The 21516-nt window shown below is 40.2% G+C and overlaps 1 protein-coding gene across 2 annotated transcripts in view; it reads right to left on the bottom strand.

Annotated features, from left to right (window-relative positions):
• SUFU (SUFU negative regulator of hedgehog signaling) overlaps nucleotides 1-21516 on the bottom strand; it is a 79909-nt gene that overhangs the window by 48547 nt on the left and 9846 nt on the right. For both annotated transcript variants that reach the window (XM_028730436.2, XM_028730437.2), the window contains exons 3-5: nucleotides 14039-14175; nucleotides 3959-4101; nucleotides 1156-1241 (exon numbers count right to left, since the gene is read on the bottom strand). In XM_028730436.2, the coding sequence (XP_028586269.2) occupies nucleotides 1156-1241; nucleotides 3959-4101; nucleotides 14039-14175 (366 nt within the window). The remainder of the gene's footprint in view (nucleotides 1-1155; nucleotides 1242-3958; nucleotides 4102-14038; nucleotides 14176-21516) is intronic.

The raw sequence follows: 21516 nt of genomic DNA, 5'->3' as shown, positions 1-21516 counted from the left end.
ATTTATCATGAAGAAAACAGACCCCAATTTTCCGTATGACTGCAATATCTCACAGCAAGAGGGTAAAAATGGTTGTAACATCAAAGAGAGACAGGCATCTTCATGGACTGGACTTACCCTTCCTGCATATAAATGGCCCCTCAATTTGAAAGCAGAGAACAATTAGCAAAAAGGTTATTCATGTCCAAAGATAAAAGTACAGAATTGGAAAGAACCTCAAAAGTCATGTAATCCTTGTACTGTCAGCATTCTCTAGAATTAAACTGTACAAGACAGATGACAAACCAGTTTTCTTCAGATAATACTCATAGTGAGCTTCTTTGTTCCACAGCTTTCCTTCCTAGAAGTGGAAATTCTGTAATTCATGTTTAAGGGTGGAGGGCTTGTATTAAATAAGAGCCTGAGCACTTAAATACTTTTCTAGGGCAAAAGGTTAAAAATTGATAATGGAATTTTAAATACAGAAAAAGCAAATGGTCAAATATGCATTTCTAGATTAATTTAATTTCTAAAATAAAAGATATTCGAACATTCCCAAGCAGAGGTGGAGAACCTCATATGTGGGGCCCAAATGCAGATCTTCGGGTTTCTGCATCTGGCCCTCAGGAGCTCCCAACTAGGTCATGTGTCTCTCAATGTCATAACCCCATCAGTTCTGCTCCACACAAACCTTAAGGGCTTTTGCCTGGATGGAAAGTATCCTTAAACTGTGCTATGCATCTTACTTGGCCTGGATGGAAGTGGGAGAGATGTGGGTGGGTGGGTGGGTGGGACAGTGAAGAAGCCTCTTAACTTTGATGTGGATGGAATGTATCTCACAAAATGTACAGAGGTATTCTCTGTCCACCCATGCCTCTTACCCTGCCCACTTTTGTCTCCAGCACGCACCCCCACACCCAAAGTTTTCTATGAGGGGTGTAGCTACTGGTCTGAAAAAGGTTCCACAAACTTTGAGCAAAAAGACTGAAAAATTCAAATTGAGCTTTGACATCAGAATAAACCATGTCAATGTATATGCAGATATCCCAAACTACATAATTTATTCCAGGTGTAGAATTTATAAGCTTTTATGATTGCATTCATCTTTATCAGGCAATATTTCTTTAAAGAATATTTATAATACTGTTTTTTGTCAGCTGGCAATACTGTACTTACACAGGAACAGTGCGAAGCAGTTCCAATATACCCTGTCCGTTCCACTGCTGTGCTGCATGAAGCTCCTCTGTACAGACGCCAACAATCTGGAAAAGGGATTAAAGGGGGGGCACACACTTGTAACATATATTAGGATCAGATTCTACATTGGAGTACCACATCCAAGGCTTGAGACTCTGGTTATACACTCTTTTTTGAGAAATCCCTCCTCCATCACATTTCATTCTAGATTTCATTTAGCATGAACTAGATTTACCATGAGGGACGCATGTGGCGCTGTGGGTTAAACCACAGAGCCTAGGATTAGCCTATCAGAAGGTCGGCAGTTCGAATCCCCGTGACAGGGTGAGATTCCGTTGCTCAGTCCCAGCTCCTGCCAACCTAGCAGTTCAAAAGTGCAAGTAGATAAATAGGGACCGCTCCAGCAGGAAGGTAAACGGCATTTCCGTGTGCTGCTCTGGTTCACCAGAAGCGGCTTAGTCACATGACCCAGAAGCTGTCTGCGGACAAACGCTGGCTCCCTTGGCCTATAGAGCAAGATGAGCACGCAACCCCAGAATCGGTCACGACTGGACCTAATGGTCAGGGGTCCCTTTACCTTTACCTAGATTTACTATGAAGGATATCACAGTTGGTAGAGCATGAGACTCTTAATCTCAGAATCATGGGTTTGAGCTGCATGTTGGACGAAAGATTCCTGCACTGCAGGGGGTTGGACTAGGTGATCCTCATATTCCCTTCCAACTCTACAATTCTGTGATTCTGTGATCCCTGATTGGGCATCTTATGATAAGTGCTAATTCCATAATATGGATTTGTACCTGGGGCGGTTAGATTAGTATTGACCATAGCTTTTCTGATTCAAATATCATGTCAAACTATAGTCAAAGGAAACCCAGAAATGGAGAAGGAAAAGGAAAAGGAAATATGTCAGCCCATGGCACATTCTCAGTCTTCCTGTCAGAACTTAGCAAGATGACGAATAAGGACAAGGGCATGGCTACACAAATCCTTTACATTTGTTTTCACATGTTGAGCTCCTCAACAGAACCATAGAGATGAAGCAACAACCTTGCATCTGCAAAGCCTAGATCTTTTCTGGAATAATACACACAGCCAACTGTATATGGAGTGATCTGTTCATTGGCATAGTGGAAGCCAATACATCATTCTGAGGTTAAACAAGTTTGCTACCATTGCAACATACCAAGCTATGCCAGATCAGTAAATATCACCAGCTGCCTCGGAAATCAAGACACACACAAAAACAACAAAAAACTTTAAACACACAATAATTGCTAAGTTAACTACAATACTTCAATACCAGTTGGAATATACTTTCTTTTGTATGTAAAAAATAGATATTGCGGACTGTATCATGGTAGAGTTTTCCTGCTGCCCCGTTAAGGCCTATGAACAAGCAACTGTAGTAGTAATATTTTGCAAAAAGTCAGGGATAGCGATTCTCCCAGCTTTACTCTGTTTAAACCCAGATTTATGTATTTGCAGTTCTTCACTTTTCCGCTGCTATTAATACTCTCAGAATACTTACAAAACCTCCTAGTAACTGATATATTAAGCTTAGGTATAAGATGGACACCAACACTAAACACTAAAGCTGGAAAGTATTTCAACTAAGATTGTTGGTGTATTAAAAAGATACTATGTACATAAGGAATACAGTGGTACCTTGGTTTATGAACTTAATCCGTTCCAGAAGTCCGTTCTTAAACCAAAGCGTTCTTAAACCATGGTGTGCTTTCCCATAGCAGCGGGGGACTCAATTTACAAATGGAACACACTCAACAGGAAGCCGAACATGTTCTGCTTCCAAGGCAAAGTTCACAAACCAAAACACCTACTTCCGGGTTTGCAGTGTTCTTAATCCAAGTTGTTCATAAACTAAGCTGTTCTTAAACCAAGGTACCACTGTACCTTGTTTACTGTACAATGTACTGTACACTGTACTATTTACACTGGGGTCCTAAGCTGCCTGGTGACAGTTTCTGTTCCCGACACTAGCCTTTAAGCAGCTTTTAAATCAGGCCAAATTCTCTGAACCTCCACCCCAGTCAATTACCCCCACAACCCAGTCCAGTTACCGGGGACAATCAGCCTCTGTACCCCAAAGCTTCTCTTGCTGTACTTTTGGCTGCCTGAACAGTTTAGCCAACTTAAAAAACCCAGATGTGTGACCTTCCTCTGGTAAGACCTTACACAGGGTAGCCTCTCAGACCAACTCAGCCACCGGCTCCCTACTCCTGATCTTCACCAGACAAGTGTTCTTATCACAGTAGGAATTAATATTCAGGCCTCAACTTTTCCCTCAGCTTATATTGGCGGTTTCCTGAACAATAGCACATCACCTGAACCATTTCTCCATGCTTCTTGAGGCAAGGGCTAGCACACCATAAAAAAGCCCCTGGAAATCAGAATCCAAGAATATGCATTCCATGAATGAAAGCACTCCATCCAATTAAGTTGACAAGAACATGAAAATATGCAGAATTTACTCAGGGTACTGGAAAGCTTTTCACAGCTGAAAAGGCTCAGTATCCTATTAGATATACATAGCAATAAAAAAACAACAACCTGACATTTGAAAAAAATTATTAAAGTGACATGAAATATTACTATAATGGATGATGGATAAGATATAGTTTTGCCTTCACCCATGCCAAACCTGCACCTGCTTTTAAGTACCCCATAGTTACCACAATCTCATTTCAAAGAAAACTCCATTGTTCATTTCAGTTATTAGCTCCTTAAATGAATACCCAGAATATTGATTCTGTTACCATACCTGAAGAAAAGTCACCACCCCAAATGGTGTTTGAACTGGCTGCATTTGTGGATCTTCAGTCAGCAGCATATGTTGGATCCTCGACTCACTGTTGTCTAACGGACTATGCCACGATACATGATCACCACTACAAAATGTATTTTCTGGTGGGGAAAGAGAAATATGAGCAATGAATACATATTTCTAGCTGCTTTTTTAAAAAAAGACGCCTGCACAAAAAGCCTTAACAACAGTGAGGAAACATCCTCACAAAACAAGATATATAATTTTTCCTATTACTGTTACCCATCTTAAGTGGTGATATAGTACAAAAAACAAAAAAGGAGAGAGACTGCTCGATAAAGCTATGCTTGTTAATACCAACATTATAGAAAGGCGAGTAGCTCTTGCCTATGTACAGGGAATCTGTATGTTGGGGTTCATGTAAGATGAGTGGTTAATGTACACAACAACCTGTGATTGTGCACATGCACCAAACCAGACCCCACTGCCATCACATGGTTGCATTAGGCCTGATTCTGGCTCCAGACTGCCATGGAGATTTGCCTCCCCCATCTCACCTAATGATCCACATGAGCCACGGGGACTGACTGTGGCCCCAGTTCTATATTAAGCAGTATGTAGTATATTCTTCTAATTTAACATGTGAATTGCAGCTCCACTCAATTATGCATTTTAGTTATTTCAAGTCAACTGTAGTCTGGACTGCATATGGATAATGTGCACTGGCCTCACAAACATATTGTAGTGCTTGGTAACAGGAGGTTTGAAAGCATGGAGAAGAACAGCAAACTACAACACAGCTTTTTTGTTGGCTCTGTCTTCTAGATGCAAGGGCTCCTGGAATTTGGTTGGAGAATGGGGTTCCAGGTGAACCACAGCTGTTGAAATGCTGGTTTAACACACATTTCATAAATGATCAGCTTCTCCACTCAATTTGATTTTTGTATTTAAACTGCTTCAAGGGAAGTAATTTCAAGGGAATTACTTCAATCCCTGCTTCAAGGGAAACTTCAAGGGAAGTAATAGTGCCACTGTATTCTGCTATGGTCAGACCTCACCTGGAGTACTGTGTCCAGTTCTGGGCACCACAGTTCAAGAAGGACACTGACAAACTGGAACGTGTCCAGAGGAGGGCAACCAAAATGGTCAAAGGCCTGGAAACGATGCCTTATGAGGAACGGCTAAGGGAGCTGGGCATGTTTAGCCTGGAGAAGAGGAGGTTAAGGGGTGATATGATAGCCATGTTCAAATATATAAAAGGATGTCATATAGAGGAAGGAGAAAGGTTGTTTTCTGCTGCTCCAGAGAAGCGGACACGGAGCAATGGATCCAAACTACAAGAAAGAAGATTCCACCTAAACATTAGGAAGAACTTCCTGACAGTAAGAGCTGTTCGACAGTGGAATTTGCTGCCAAGGAGTGTGGTGGAGTCTCCTTCTTTGGAGGTCTTTAAGCAGAGGCTTGACAACCATATGTCAGGAGTGCTCTGATGGTGTTTCCTGCTTGGCAGGGGGTTGGACTCGATGGCCCTTGTGGTCTATTCCAACTATGATTCTATGATTCTATGCTCAACATTAGCTGTGAAGTCAAGTGGGAGAAAGAGGTTAGAATCTACTTTCTCAGGAACAAATCTTTAAATACCAGCTGCAGCAAATCCACTGAAATGCTATCATGAAAACCAGCCTTACAGCCTGTTTGAAGTTGCTTTCCCATTTGGGCAATAGAAGAGGTGACAAGTACATGATCTGCACTATTTTCCTCCTGCTATGGAGAGATACCATATGATGATGAAGTCTGAAAGATTATTTAAGTAAGGAACTGATCATCTTCTTTCTTCTTGCCAGATCGTAAATGGTCACAGTGAGAGTCAGGATAGCAGATAGAGCTTTCTAAATCAGACAACACTTCAGGAATGAAGGTAAGGTGGAGCTCATCCCATTAACACATTATAGCTTGCTTGGTTCAGACATCTGGTATTCCTAATCTTATACTCCTCATACACACAAAATGTGCATGGTGCACTTCAGTTGCTCCCACTCAGTGGCATGATGTAATATGCATCAAGACTAGTAAAGGTAAAGGTACCCCTGCCCGTACCGGCCAGTCTTGCCAGACTCTAGGGTTGTGCGCTCATCTCACTCTATAGGCCGGGAGCCAGCGCTGTCCGGAGACACTTCCGGGTCACGTAGCTAGCGTGACAAGCTGCATCTGGCAAGCCAGCGCAGCACACGTAACGCCGTTTACCTTCCCGCTATAAAGCGGTCCCTATTTATCTACTTGCACCTGGGGGTGCTTTCGAACTGCTAGGTTGGCAGGCGCTGGGACCGAGCAACGAGAGCGCACCCCGCCACGGGGATTCGAACCGCCGACCTGACGATCGGCAAGTCCTAGGCGCTGAGGCTTTAACCCACAGTGTCACCCGCATCAAGACTAGCATTCCTCTATTATCATATAAACTGATCTGCGGGAAGTGTTTGTTTATGGATGATCCTTCTTCTCAATAGGCCTAAAATTGTAACATTCACACCTTGAATTAACAACCATGTCCTTCTGCAATGATACTAATCTTTTCATTCTAGCACCTTTTATCAGTAGATTAAAAGGAGACCCACCATACCAAGATGCTCTTTAGAAAATTCTCATGATCATGACAAAATGAATGAGCTTTGAATAGAAACATTCCCAGTCTAGAATGCCTATGTATATTTCATGGAGAGCTCCCTTGACGTGAAATTCTTCCTTTGGTTTGAAATGTAAACCAAGATTATTTCAAGTTTATATATTGACTATGAACCTGTGACATCTAGATTCATCATACTAACTAGGCTCTAGGCTTACATAGTCTATGAGATATCAGTTGGCCAGGAAAGCTCATTAGCTCACCAACCTTCCCTGCACTACAAATTCCCAAGGCAGTGCAAGAATGCACATAAATCCCAGAAAGGAGGTTTACAAATGCAAAACAAGACAGCAAGAACTCTTTTAAAAAGCAGAGGGTTTTTAAAAAATGTGTTCTGTAACTGATGCTTGTAATTGCATTTCTGAAATTCACACATCACTATATGCTACTGATCTTGTTCAGTACAAATGAACACATCTTCAATGGATCTATCATTTCAGCAAGCATTAATGAATTGCTGACCAGAAAAGTTTCAGACAAATTCTGTTCAGTTGACAGGTTGCAAGACTGAATCTACTTAGCCTCTTGTGATAACTCTGATCATCCACCAGATGTCCTCACTGTTAATTTAGGTATAAATTTAGTTCTACATTTTTTAAAAAAGCTGAATTTTGACTTTTTACTTAAAAAAACAACCACCAAGCTACCCAGGATTCCCAACCTTGACTATAGGAATCTGAATTGAGGTTTAAAATGTATTCAAAATTTAAGAAACCTTAAACCAAAATTGTGACAGTTTGCTCAATATCAACATTATCCTGATGATGGAAATACAACTGTAGAGTATGGGGAGCACCCAGATTCTGAGCACAGAGAAGATTTTACAACATTACAGTTTAGATAAACAAAAGAGCCACACATAAGCAGAAAGTAATGCCACACTAAAACCCACAAAGGCAGGGTCATTTATTTCTACTGCACTGTAGTCCATAAGAGTAAGGAGAAAATAATGAGCAAACTAGTTAAGTAGATTTTCAAGTCTACTTAAGATATACATAGGATTGGATCAGAAAATGCCTTCACCCCAATGGAAACCCTTTGCAGTTTCCCAGAACAGCCTCATTGTATCATCACCAAGCTACAACAATTTGGCCAAAGGGTTGGGTGTGGGGAACATAAGTGCTGACATGAGTATAAAGGAAATGTCTTTCCATTAACTGGCAGATAAGGAAAAGTATCAGATAAGAATTACTTAACACTAAATATGATAAACCGTTCAGTTACACCAGTTGCATAGTGTGAAAAAAAGAACTTACTGGTTGTTTAAAAGCCAGTGTAAAATGGACTCCATATGCATTTAAAGACTTTAGTGGAAGAACTAGAAGTGGTTGTTCTTAAATAAACTTAACAGTCCAACTTAAATTTCAATTCCTAATACTTCCCAGGTCAGATGGATCATCCAAGATTCTGCTGATTAACTAAATGTTTTAATGATGAAGGCCTCACAGTCACAGTTCTCAAAAATGAACAAAGCTACAAAGGCATTCATTCTTGAAGCCTGTCTTTCTGTCACAATATTCTGCATGTCAAATGCTCCCTCAATTCTATGCTGATCGATCCCCGCATTTTTTTGCTGCCCAGACTCCTTTTCCTGGGAAATCCTAGCCATTTGGAGCTGGTTTTCAAATGCTAATGTCTCTGCTGGAGACCCACCTGTTTGTGTCTATTCGGGTGTAGACTACTTTAAAAATGTCTCTCTTCCCCACACAAACCACAAAATTCACAGTGACTGCTCAATTAAACTACAGAAAACCACCCATGTGAAAAATGATATGAAGGCCAATTCAAATCCCCTAGAGCCAGTAAACCCGACGTTAAAGCTTGAAAGCCAGGCCTTGACTCACCATACAGTGTCATGCAAGATCAGTCTTTCTATGGCTGTCCCAACAATACTAAGATGAAGTTACAATCTAGAGGACTCTTACTATGCAACTTGAGTTTAGTGACAAAACACAAGTTCTAAGGCAAGATTTTAATCAAATAGCAGTTTAATAATTCGTCTTCTCTTCTGTGAATTCAACAGTTCTAACTAAAGGGTCTTGTGACCCTAAAACTGAAGACAACTTAACAAAATTCTTGACACAGGAACAATGATGTGGAAAGAGTAGCACAAACAAGGGTGTAGGACACAACAGGGCTTCTGTCTGTACTGTGCTTACCAGATTCTGCTTCAGCCAATTAACATTTTGTTGGGAAGCAGAGGCAGGGCAGGAGGAGCAGCTTACTTAGCTGTCAGAGAGAGTTTCTGCGTTATATACCAGGTTTAATCATTCATGCCTGCCAACTTTTGAAGATGTAAAAGAAAGATTTAGCTCTTTCTCTGGACCACAGCTGCTGCTGTCCTCATCTCAGCAACTACTACTACTAAGAGAAAATGTCCAAGGTAAAGCCTCCAATTATTGCAGCGACACATGTCAACCACACATAACATTGCTAGATATATTAGAAGCAAAACGTATGTCAAACTGAGACTGGGGAAACCCAAGTACAAATCTCCATTCAGCCATGAAGCTCCCTCCCTGGGTGACCTTGATAACAATCTCTCAGCCTAACCTACAAATCAGAGATTGGCCAGCTGTTAACATGCAACCCAACCCTTGTGGTTAACAGCAAGACAACCTCTGGTTTGTTTCCTGCCCACTGTGCTTGAGAATAGAGTAGTCTTTTATGCAGCATGCCCTAGCACACTGCTCATTCATAAACTATGGTTTCAACATGTCATGTGAATCATGACACTGGTTGGCACCATGTTACAATCATTTTGGTTCCAGGTTAAAAGTTAATTGTTTTTGCAGGCATTTTTACATTTTAGAATTGGCTTTATAGTCTGCTTGGCTTGTTTTTACTTTCCTCCATGACAATGATGCTTTGAATGATAACTTTACTATTTTTAGGGTATTTTATTCCTATGTTCTGTTTTGTAAGGCCTTTGTATACTGCCCTCGTATTTATAATGGACAGTTAAAAATATTTTTAGTAAACAAGTAAACAAATTTCCATCACCTACAACATAAAGGAGAAGGGCAAAAGTCTGATGCTCACACTTGCTCATTCTCAAACTCCAAGCCATTTGGTTATTACACTTCAACTGGCCATTATTTTTTGAAAGAATGTCAAATCCTGCCAACAGATGGTATCAAACAAAAAACATCTTCTAGAATTAACAGAAGCATGAAACAGTTTTAGTGGAAAGTGTGAATTTCAACACTTAAAGTAGTTAAGCAATGAGGGTAAGTATAGTTTTGAAAAGCTTATGCACATGCCTATTTGCCTGTGGCTACCCACGTTTTGGGCTTCTTCCACTCAAAGCTTTATATTATCACCCATTGGCTAAAATAGGGAGCATCTTCCATGCACATACAATAATCCTGACAAGCAAAGCTTTACAGAGTAGAAGTCCCCTATCTAACACAATACCTACACTTTGTAAATCTGAAAGCAGACACATTTCTCCATTGGGAAAAGGCCTTAAAAAATGCCAGCTACGATTGGGTTCTTTCCCACACATTTAATTCCTACCCAATATATCTTTCTGATGGTTACAGCCTTATATTTTGCCTTAGTAATAAATAAATAAGTAGCTCCCTAAAACTTGAGAACTGTCCAAAATCAGCACAAGACCTTTCTATTTAGATGGTATGAACTGCCAGGGTTTTTATTTTTAAAGAAATAAATACATAGACACTTGCACAGTTGTTTTTCCCTAAGTATACATAGACATAATTATAATAAATTCAAATGAAGATTTTAAAAATATTAATAGCACAAATTATATTATTCATAAAAAGAGCAAGCAACTGAAGAAATACTAAGGTTTTGTCACTTTCTTTCTCTGCTTTTCTTACAGAGGAAGCTGGGGGTAGCCTAGAGTTATTGTTTGCAATCCATGCATCTTAGATGTTCCAAACACAGAGATATTGCGGCACGGTCCTGTGAAGTTCATGTGTACACTTCTGTGTTTCGAGTTTGAACGTGAAATAAAAGTTTTGCAAAATCTCAAAGAAGCTGTCTTTATTTTGTCTTTGTTGAATGACTAGAAAGTGAGACAGCTTTAATATAGCTGACCCTCTTAATTGTCTAGGCCTAGCCTACTATCACAATGATCTTGGCTCAAATCCATCTGAATTGGGGTGCAAAACGAACATATAAATTTGTTTAATAAATAATTAAATGGAAAATCCTCACACTCAATGACTTGCATACAAACTGGCTATATTTTTAAAAATGTTTGGAAACTAAAAATAAACATTTTTTCCACAAATCAAGCCAAATCTAAAACAGCCTTTGATGCTAACTTCCCCTGCTTCAGTCAGATGCTCAGCATACACACTGCAATGTTCTGTCGCAGAGCCCCACATAGTGATTTTAGTTCTCCAAGGGTCATTCTTTATGCAACTAAAATAGCACCCATGCACCAGCATGCCTGTGAGAAATGACACATTTACAGAAGTACAGTTTTGTTTTTTGTTTTGTTTTTCCTGGGAAATCTCCCCATTCCCCCAATCTTAATGGTGCAATGAGGATTGGGCATGCTTATAAACTGAAGGGATAAAAATTGTGATTTTTTCTTAAATGGATAACTACAAATTATCAGTAGTTGCATTCTTGAAATAAAGAATTAAATAAAAGAGGAGACAGCTATTTTTCAATCTGCTGGCAGAACTTTAAAAGATGCTTAAGCTTTTGTAGTTTCATGAAGTCCAGGCCTTCTATAATCCTTTTAAATATAGTCCTGATAATTCGCTTAAAAAAAATAAAATTGGCCACTCAAGCACAGCATTCTGGGGGAGCAGAAGGAAGAGGAGAGTAACAGTGAAGTATTCATGGCTAGATGTTGCCAACATTCTAACAGCAATCAACAGCAGAGGCTCAGCAGGGGCTCTTCTATACACAGAAGGCCCTATCATCTTAGGTAAAGGTAAAGGTACCCCTGCCCGTACGGGCCAGTCTTGACAGACTCTAGGGTTGTGCGCCCATCTCACTCAAGAGGCCGGGAGCCGGCGCCGTCCGAAGACACTTCCGGGTCACATGGCCAGCGTGACATCGCTGCTCTGGCGAGCCAGAGCCGCACACGGAACGCCGTTTACCTTCCCGCCGGAGCGGTCCCTATTTATCTACTTGCACCCGGGGGTGCTTTCGAACTGCTAGGTTGGCAGGCGCTGGGACCAAGCGACGGGAGCGCACCCCGCCGCGGGGATTCGAACCGCCGACCTTTCGATCGGCAAGTCCTAGGCGCTGAGGCTTTTACACACAGCGCCACCTGCGTCCCTCCCTATCATCTTACTTTCTCCAAAACAGCTTTCTCCCTAGATCATGAAAATCAATAAGGTTTTCGGCTATCAGTTTTTTTTAAAAAAAAATACATTATTATAGCAGTGTGCAATATAGGTTCATTATAACCATTTTTTTAAAAGACAAAGAGAGACACAGGCAGAATAAAAAGGCTGGAATGGATTTGCAGCTTCTGCAAGCGTACCTTTCTGGAAGCAATGTTGGGGTGACTGGCTCCAGCAGGAGTAGTCTGGGAAGAGGAGGGTGTGACAAACACCCTTCACTTAAGCTCAGTAATGTGACCACTACTGTAGGTGTGTTTTAGATAAATCTTTGCCTGTATTTCCTCAGAAGTTTTTCAATTAACTGTTCATGATGGTGTTTATATTTACCAGCAGCAATATATTATAATTAGGTGAAGGAGAACCCGCAAACACTTAACACTCATTCAGAACATCTAAATAAGGATAAGGTACTTTTAGAACAAAATTTGAACCTTGTTTACACTCCAAGATGTTATATTGTAGATTAATGGTTACTTTTGACAGGTACAAAACTGTTTCAAGCAGAGCTTTTAAGTTTGTTTTTTTAAAAATGATTTAAACCTGTCACTAGACATAAATTCTTTCTAGGATGACTATTGCCTTACACTACCCCATAAAACACTTCCAGCCCTTCTAAAGTCTTGACCTTCCCTCCAGGCAGATAGAACCTTGTCTGTCCGCATACAATCTCTATCTCTAACTGACAGTCAATTCATTATCTGTCCTCACTGACATCAACCCTTTCTAATTCCACCCAGATAGTCAGAGACCCCTTCCGCCCACCCAGACAGAAAGTCCCTATCTCCAATCCCAGGTCACTATCGAACCCACAGACAATCTCTGCCTGCATTCTCTCAGGCAGTCCCTATCTGGATCTTAAATTCCTCTCTCCCTCCCCCCCATTGGCTGACTGACTTGCCTGCTCCCTCTGGCTGCCCTCAGATAGATCTGCCCTGCCTCTGGTCAGCTCAACATGGGTCTTTTTCTCTGCATGAAAAATGTCCTGTTTTGGCTTCTTGGCCGTTCTTTCATGGTTTCTTTGTTAGCTTTCTGCCTCTTTATCTTTTCTTTGCTATTTTCTTTTACCCATTATTCTGTTTCTTCCTTTGTTGAAATAAACAGAGAAAAATTCCTGGCTACACACCCCAAAGAAATGTGCTACACACGCCTATTCATATAATATGAGTATGTCTAATGAGTAGGCCCTTTTGGAAATGTGTTAAAAGAAATAACAAGCATACTGAGTTATGATCTCCTAAGAGATGCTGAGATAATAATATTTGCATACCTTAAGGCCTGAGAAATGACAGTTCATTTATGGACAGCAGCAAAAATGATTTGCCCAAAATGGATAAGCTCTACAGACACTGTGATATTGATTATCCGGGATATGGCATATATCGTGAAATTAAACAACTTCATGAGACAGATAGACTGATTAGCTTATTATTTCAACAACAAAAAAGCTCAATTTTTCAAAAAAGCACAAGATCAAATTAACCCAGTTTTTATTCCAGTAATTTTATGTGTAGCAAAAATACATTTCATATTTGCACCATAATATTTGCTTGTAATTTTTAGCATTTTAATCAGCCTGTAATAATATTCCTTTTAAGACATTTGCATATATTAAAACAACCACGGTAATTTAAAGATTTAAGCTGATCTGTATATTTATATCTGATATTCTAAAGTTCTCTATGGACCAATCCATATAAAAAGGATGAAATGAAGAGAGATCAAAGCCAAGCTTATGAAGGTAATTGGACATAGACTACTGAAGTCTGCATCAAGGGAATTAAGAATAATCATACTTGGATGCCGCATTTGTTATCCACAAATCATGAAACAGTCTCAAAAGGCTCAAATATATAAATGGCAGCATCTCACTCTATTCATTTTACTTCCAGCAAAAGAAATATTTGAATTTGTTTGATCTGTCATGCAAAAATTCACAACCATATTAGTTGTAAGTAAACAGAATAAAAGCTGAGTGCCTCATAAAAGGCATACTACAAAAACAAAAGAACAAACTCAAATATCACCAACCTTTTGACATAAAACAAGCCACATAAATAGTACCTGATTGGAAGACGTATCTGGCTAAGCCTTGCATCAACTCTGCTGGCCATGTCGGTGGTGCAGATTCCCCGGTTTCACGCTTAAGTCGAAATGTCAGTTCAAATCCAAAACCACTTGGTCCGTCTGATCCAGTAAACCTGGATGAAGTTAATGACAAAAGGTCTCACAACAATAAAGCATCATAAGCAGATGAAATTATGATGCCACTATGTCCTTCATTCCTGGTGTAAGGGAAAACATTAGAAAGAACCCCCAAATATGTCTCAGAAAATGACATCAAAATCTGTTCAGGACCAAGATTTAATTATCCCAGATCCTACCAAGATCTAAGCTATAATGCCTTCCCCAACTTATTTTCTTATTTATTATTTTAAAATATTATCATGAAAATCAAGTCAAGGAATAGAATTGCATGGATGGATCATCTACTTTTCTCTCACACACATTTGTATTTCCTATTCTGTTTATATTTACCAAACATGTTTGCCCTGCATTCCAGGCTTTGCCAACTACCATGATACAGAAAATAAACTGCGACACTCTACAAGTATACATCTATTATTATTTCTATTAATTAACCTATAAAAAAGGTACAATTAAAAGGGAGCATTTAGAACTGGCTGGTTATATAGCATAAGCTGCTCAAATGTTATATACAAAGCATTGGAAACAACTGGGAATACCAGTGAATAAATGGTATTAATAAAATGTGGAAGGATGCTGTAATGACTAAACCGACCAACTACAGAAGTCTGCGAGAAAGATGCTAGACATCTGATTTAAAGGTAACTCCCCACCTATGCGGGGGTTACGTTCCAGGCCTACATGTGCATAAGTGAAATTGCATAAAGTGGGGAGCACCCTCTAAACACCTTTTTAACGTCCTCTCTGATGCTCTCTCCAATATGAACCAAAAATACTGTATGTAAAAATATCCACAACTAGAATTGAAGCTATGGGACTAGCACATGGATAGGCAACCTAAGGCCCAGGGGGCAAATCCGGCCCAATCGCCTTCTAAATCTGGCCCACGGACGGTCTGGGAATCAGCATGTTTTTACATGAGTAGAATGTGTCCTTTTATTTAAAATGCATCTCTGGGTTATTTGTGGAGCGTAGGAATTCGTTCACCCCCCCCCCAAAAAAAAATAGTCCGGCCTCCCACAAGGTCCGAAGGACAGTGGACCGGCCCCCTACTGAAAAAGTTTGCTGACCGCTGGACTATCAGGAGGCTCTGGGACTGACACATCAGCTGTTAGGTGGGGAGGCTGAGCAACATAAACAAAGCCCCGCTGCACCTCCAATCTCTTCAGGGTTTCCTTTGCCCTCACTGATGTCCACTTCGGGCTCTGGGGGGTGGGGTGGTCTCCTCACAAGCCATGAGCACTCTCCAGCTCTCCCCTGCCATTTCCGGGTATGAATTGAATAATTTGATGGTTTCCTGGCACCACGCGTATATGCAGTTGCGCGTAAGTGGGGGGGACACCTGTCTTTATAATTAGGTGGAAGCCATACAACTTTATACCCAGAATGACCCCCTGACTGCAATACTGTTTCAATTAAATATATTGGGGGGGGGGGAGAGATAGCAATTAACCACAATCTTTGTAAATTAAGAAATCTGATTATTCAGTGTCGTGTGACACCTGCATTTCAGAACATAGCCTTCTATTTTGTATTTGTGAATTGTTATCTGAATTTTTTTGTAAGAATGTCAGATAGTTTTATATATATGATTATATGCAACTAACTATGGAAGGCAATCAGCAAAGACATGTATGGGTGGAATAAGCTAAACTTCTCCATTATAGTTATACTCACTACTGCTAAAATGATAGCACTTTCACGTCTTACGTTTTTATTTCAAACTTGGCCAGTAGAAATCACATCAGCACATCTGAGTCCTTGGCAGAAAGGTAAATGTGTTCCTATTTCAATCTAAACATCCACATATTTTTAACGCCTTACTATATGCACCCCCACATTCCAGCATCTAGGGGGTTCACAACTACTCCTTGTATTATAAAACACATGATTCTAGTTCACTATAACTAGACATAAATAGATAATGAAACTAAAAGTGGGTGAGTATGGAGACATTCCTCTAAGTGTCTATCTGTTTTTAAAACACAAATTTTGATCTCTACAAATTTTTGATCTCTCTCTTTCCATTAACAGGCCCCCCAAGATTCAGGCTTTCTAATTCAAAGTTAAAGCTCTTTGCCAAAATGTATACATTCTCACTTTAGTAGGTAATTTCCCCCACATTCCAGTGTAAAAGAACTACATTATTGAAAGAAAGATATGAGGTAACTCTTTCTCACTGGACAGGGGGAAAAGTATATCACATATTTACTTTAAAGCAAGGAGTACTTACATGTAAACATATTTATGAAGATGACCACTGGCGGGGGGTTGGGGGGACGTAACTGTTTATGTGTAACTATGCCACCATTCCAATGAGCAAAGTACAAACAGCACTTCAGGCCAATTTTCAGTGTAATCTGAACTTTGTTTTCAGAAGCTAACACAGTGCCAACATATACACCACTGAAGGCTTTAAAACAGGCCAGGAGCCTTTTCAATTAGCCAATCCCAATTCAGCTAGTAACGTCTGCAGTACTTTGCATGCTAGTGTGTCCCAATACCACAATATGCTGCTAGAACATGAAAACTGAAAATTAAGCTAGACTTGTCACACTGCCAAATTACATGAAACCAATAACTTTAGACATTTACTTTGCACTATTTTTGCTCTCTTGGACTCAAACTACGTATTACATGAGATTTTTCTCTCGGCGCTGTTTATTTTAATCTAAAGCTGCATGCCCCATGCTGCCCAAAGGGGGGGGGGGAGGGCAAGCAGGGAAGAAGAGGAAAGACTGCTCAACTCTTTCTTCACTGGTCCTTTTCTAGTTTCATGACCACCCCTCCTATCAAACTGTTTTTTTCATTTATGGGTGAGAAATGCAGATAACCATATAGGTGAAAGAGAAACTTGGGAAGAATGATTTTGAACTGGTTAAGGTTAACAGGGGGAAGAGCCTTAACTGTTCAGTTGGCCAGGTTTTAACTGAGTTTGAACTATATCACCTGGTGTCCACTTCAACCATGTTAGATAGCCTGGATTCCTACCTTTGGTTTTTATTTCATTTTTTAAAAGGGCAAGTCCCTAACCAGAAATATAATGCAAAAGAGGCAGGGACAACTCTGCTCATCATTCTGAAAGAAGCATGTTCCCTGCTTACTTTCATTGTGCTTAAGTCAATGAGGGAAGCAGTGCCAGACATGTAGGCACAGGACACATTCACATGTACCATGCAGAAGCCAACAGTGCTTCTTTGTTCACCCCTGCTCAAAATGGGGAGAAACAAACCATGATACCTGGGCTTAGTGTGATGTGCAAAATAGTTAGCATGGTTTATTTTACTCAAACAAATCACAATTGGTAAGCCAACGCTGGTTTGCTTATGCTGATCCCTGGTTTTGAAGCAATGCTAAGCCAGAAGGTTGATGTTTGTTTCTCCCAAGCACAAGAGGAGAGGAGTGAAGTGACCAAGATCAGTTCATGCAAAGTTTGCCTTCTGCAGCTTTGTATGACATGCAAATGCAGTCACTAGTGCCAATGTGAAATTTATTCCAAATGCAACTAACATGTTTGGAGATGACAATTCCTAAGGAAGAGGAGGAAAGAGTTAAACCCCTCTCTCCATACCTGTGGCAACCTGAAGATAAGTTGCAGAGTTGGAAGGAACCCTGAGGGTCATCTAGTCCATATTGTTAGCAACTCCTCAGAAAGGCTTAACAGATCAGGACTCTGAAGACAGCATGTGTAATTGCTGTAGGATTAAGTTTGCTTTTCAGTTTATAATAAGCAAGAATAATTTTCCTTGCAAAACTCTTGTTCCTGTGACCTATCACACACTGGTGCAATATCACATTTACTACAATTCCTGGGGGACTATGTTCAAGATCAGACAGTATTCAACTTTTCAGTATCCAAACTAATAAGTATCTCTAATATTTTTTCAATTAGTCTTACATTACACAATATACAAACCACACTGGAATTGTTTTTATGGAATGTATGTAACTCACATATATAAAAACAATTAGTTCCATTTAGTTCATCTGGCTGATGTCTGTTCTTTGCCAAAGGAGACAGAGAGAGATCTGGTAATGTTGCCTTCCTAAGCCTCACAGAGAATGCTATAATTAGTCAGTTCAGTGACCTGTTGCAAGAAGGAACAGGATTTTTCCCATTCCTACAGAGCCCATGAACAGGCACAAATTAATCAGAAAACAGGTAATTAGCAGTTTTGGAGGTTCGGAATATTGAACAATGTAGAAAACAAGCAGGATCCAGCTCGGATTCACCCAACGCAGGATAGAAATAGTTAGGAGGAATGATGCAATGGGGACTAGCTTGTGAGAGCACAGGTCACACACATCAGCCAAATCTCCCAAAGACCTTGAAGAACTCAGTGAAAGGGGAACTGGGATTCTCAGTTCTAACCTAGAATGCGCAAGTCAGGAGTTAACAAAAGTGCCAACGTGCTAATGTCTTAAAAGAAAAGAAAATGCACTCGGACATTTGTTAGCTTTACTGTTCTTGAACAGCCAGTCCTCCCTGCCCCCCACAGCACAACTACTATCACAGTACACTGGGAAACTATTTTACACTAGAAAGGAAAGAGGGTTATTCTCCAAGGAAGAACATGCAAGATATGCTGCAGACCGGCTTTGCCCCGAGCCAAACTTGGTTACATTCCTTTTATTAAAAGCAGCCTTCCTTGTAAGTTCAACTACTGTGCTGTAAACATAAAACAAGTCTCCCTCCACAGTTAAAAAAAAAATCTTGAACTCTAAAATATTTAACAATAAGGATGTGTTTTAGTTCCAGGGATTGTGTGTGAGTTTAAGCAGTGCAAGGCAGCCTCTCTGTAGGTGGCCCGTCTTTTACATTAACTACCTTAAACAAATGACATTTTAAAGCCAAACACACACAAGAAAATAAATTCCACAAGGTGGCCATGGCTTCAAGGGAGGTCTACCACCAACAGAGAACAGGAAGTATGAAAAAGTGCCTTGATGCTGTGAATGAGGGAGGCAGGATACTATTTGAGGTGTGTGGCTGAATGTTTCAAGATTTATAAAATTGCCCTAAGCAAATGTGTATGAAATGGGGACATTCATTTTCTTCCTTTTCAAAGAAAAGTAAATTACTACGGGTAAAATAGTTTGGACAACAAGTAGAGTTGTAATATTTTCTTGATTTTCTTGTTTTATCTTTTTGTAAACCACAAGGGGTGGGTCTTTTCTTTTCTTTTTTTACAATCAAGCAGCGTATAAAATTTATGAAATAAAAGAATAAAATAAGATAAAGGGGTATTCCGGGTATCCTACACCAAAAAGGGCAAGTTAGTTGTCCTTAGTCCTAAACTGAATCAGAACTAAAGATATTGCCTCTTCCTGATATACTTAAGAATCCAATTTCAACAATATTAATTCCACAGTTGCAAACTCCATCCTGACAAATGTACTGACTGAAAATGTTGACGTTTAAAGCTGGTGTCATGTTTGCCATTACAACATAAAGTTCTTTTGCCTAGTATTTTTGAATGAAAATGACATCTAAAAATCAGGAATAATTCATGTCACTACAGTGCTTTTAAATAAATTTATTTATTTATTTAGATTTGCACAACCAGTATTTAAGCAGAATATGAAAACCACACCCTTCTAACTAGAAGTAAGTCTGTCAACAAGGAGGCATGGGTGGGCTACATTTCAGCCTTTGCAGGATCATTAAAATATAAAATTAAAGTTAACATTCACACCTCACTTGCTACATCTGTTTGCAATTCCATTATTAATAGTGGCCTCAATTCAAGCTAGACATTCTTATTTCAAAATACAGTACTGTGGGCCTGTGTTGCCCTGATTAGTGGGCATGGTCCTTTCCTTTCCAAATAAACTTAGCATCAAGGAGCTGATTCTAATGGCATTATGTTGCTAGCAACAGGGTAACGAATTAAATTAGTTGATTAACTGAAAATATTACCAACCTAAACCAGTGGCTTCAAGTTACAAAAAGGAGATTCAGACTTAACATCAGGAAGAACTTTCTAATGGTAAGAGCTATTGAACAGTGGAACAGACTCCCTTGGAAAGTGATGGATTCACCTTTGTTGGAGGTTTTTAAGCAGAGGTTGGATGGCCCTCTGTCATAGGTACTTTAGTTGAATCAGGTTCCCCTTCCAACTCTATGATTCTGTGATTACCTCGAAGCCTAAGGTAAAGGGACCCCTGACCATTAGGTCCACTCATGACCGACTCTGGGGTTGCACACTCATCTCGCTCTATAGGCCAAGGGAGCCGGCGTACAGCTTCCAGGTCATGTGGCCAGCATGACTAAGCTGCTTCTGGCAAACCAGAGCAGCACACAGAAACGCCGTTTACCTTCCCGCAGGAGTGGTACCTATTTATCTACTTGCACTTTGACGTGCTTTCGAACTGCTAGGTTGGCAGGAGCAGGGACCAAGCAACGGGACCTCACCCCGTCGCAGGGATTTGAACCGCCGACCTTCTGATCGGCAAGTCCTAGGCTCTGTGGTTTAACCCACAGCACCATCCGCGTCCACCTCGAAGCCTAGTTAGTGCCATATGGGAAGAGGCATTACCTCAGAGCCTGCTGGATCAGGCCAATGGCCTATGGAGTCCAGCATCCTGTTCTTACAACAGCCAACCAGATGCCTGTGGGGCTGTGTCCTAGAGGCTTGCAGGGTGCTGGGTGAGCTGAAATGCAGTTTACTCCAGATCAAATAACTTGTGCCACCACTGTACTGATTGCTATAACCAGGCCTCTCTGTGGATAGCCTATCTGACAGTTTTCTGTCAGTGTGGAATATGTCAGTGTGACATAAGGTTAGCCCAGCACCCATTCATCTGAATCCCCTATTGTCACAGGGCCAAAATGAAACATAGTACACTATATCCTAACCAACTGCATATTTAAATAAAATGTTAACAGATATGAAGCTACAGTTTAAAAGGTTGTATGTAACCAACCCATATTCAGTGCAGACCAATTTAAGTTGTATTCAAAACAGACCCACTGAAATCAATGTACTTATTTCATGTTAGGTTCACACTTCATAAAGTAGTATACAGTCCATGAGCACCACAGGCACACTAAGTGAACTGATTTTAATGGGTCTACTCAGAGTATGACCAATAACATTGCCCTGACAGTCTATGCTGCAGAAAATAGAGGAAGTCTTCAGTACTGGGTCTCACTAGCAACACAGGGGACAGGGGCAGGGCAGCTAGTTGTAAATGTTAGTATGTGTACACTTTAGAAAAGTTGTCCTTAAATGGCTGTAGCTGCTGTTTTAAAAGTATTAAATAGGGGAAACACATGTTTACATTTAAAATACAAGTCATGGAATACTTTTATACACACATAATTCACCCTG

Source organism: Podarcis muralis, chromosome 6 (genome assembly GCF_964188315.1).
Source record: "Podarcis muralis chromosome 6, rPodMur119.hap1.1, whole genome shotgun sequence".
Lineage (NCBI taxonomy): Eukaryota > Metazoa > Chordata > Lepidosauria > Squamata > Lacertidae > Podarcis > Podarcis muralis.
This window is presented reverse-complemented; position numbering and strand designations above follow the sequence as displayed.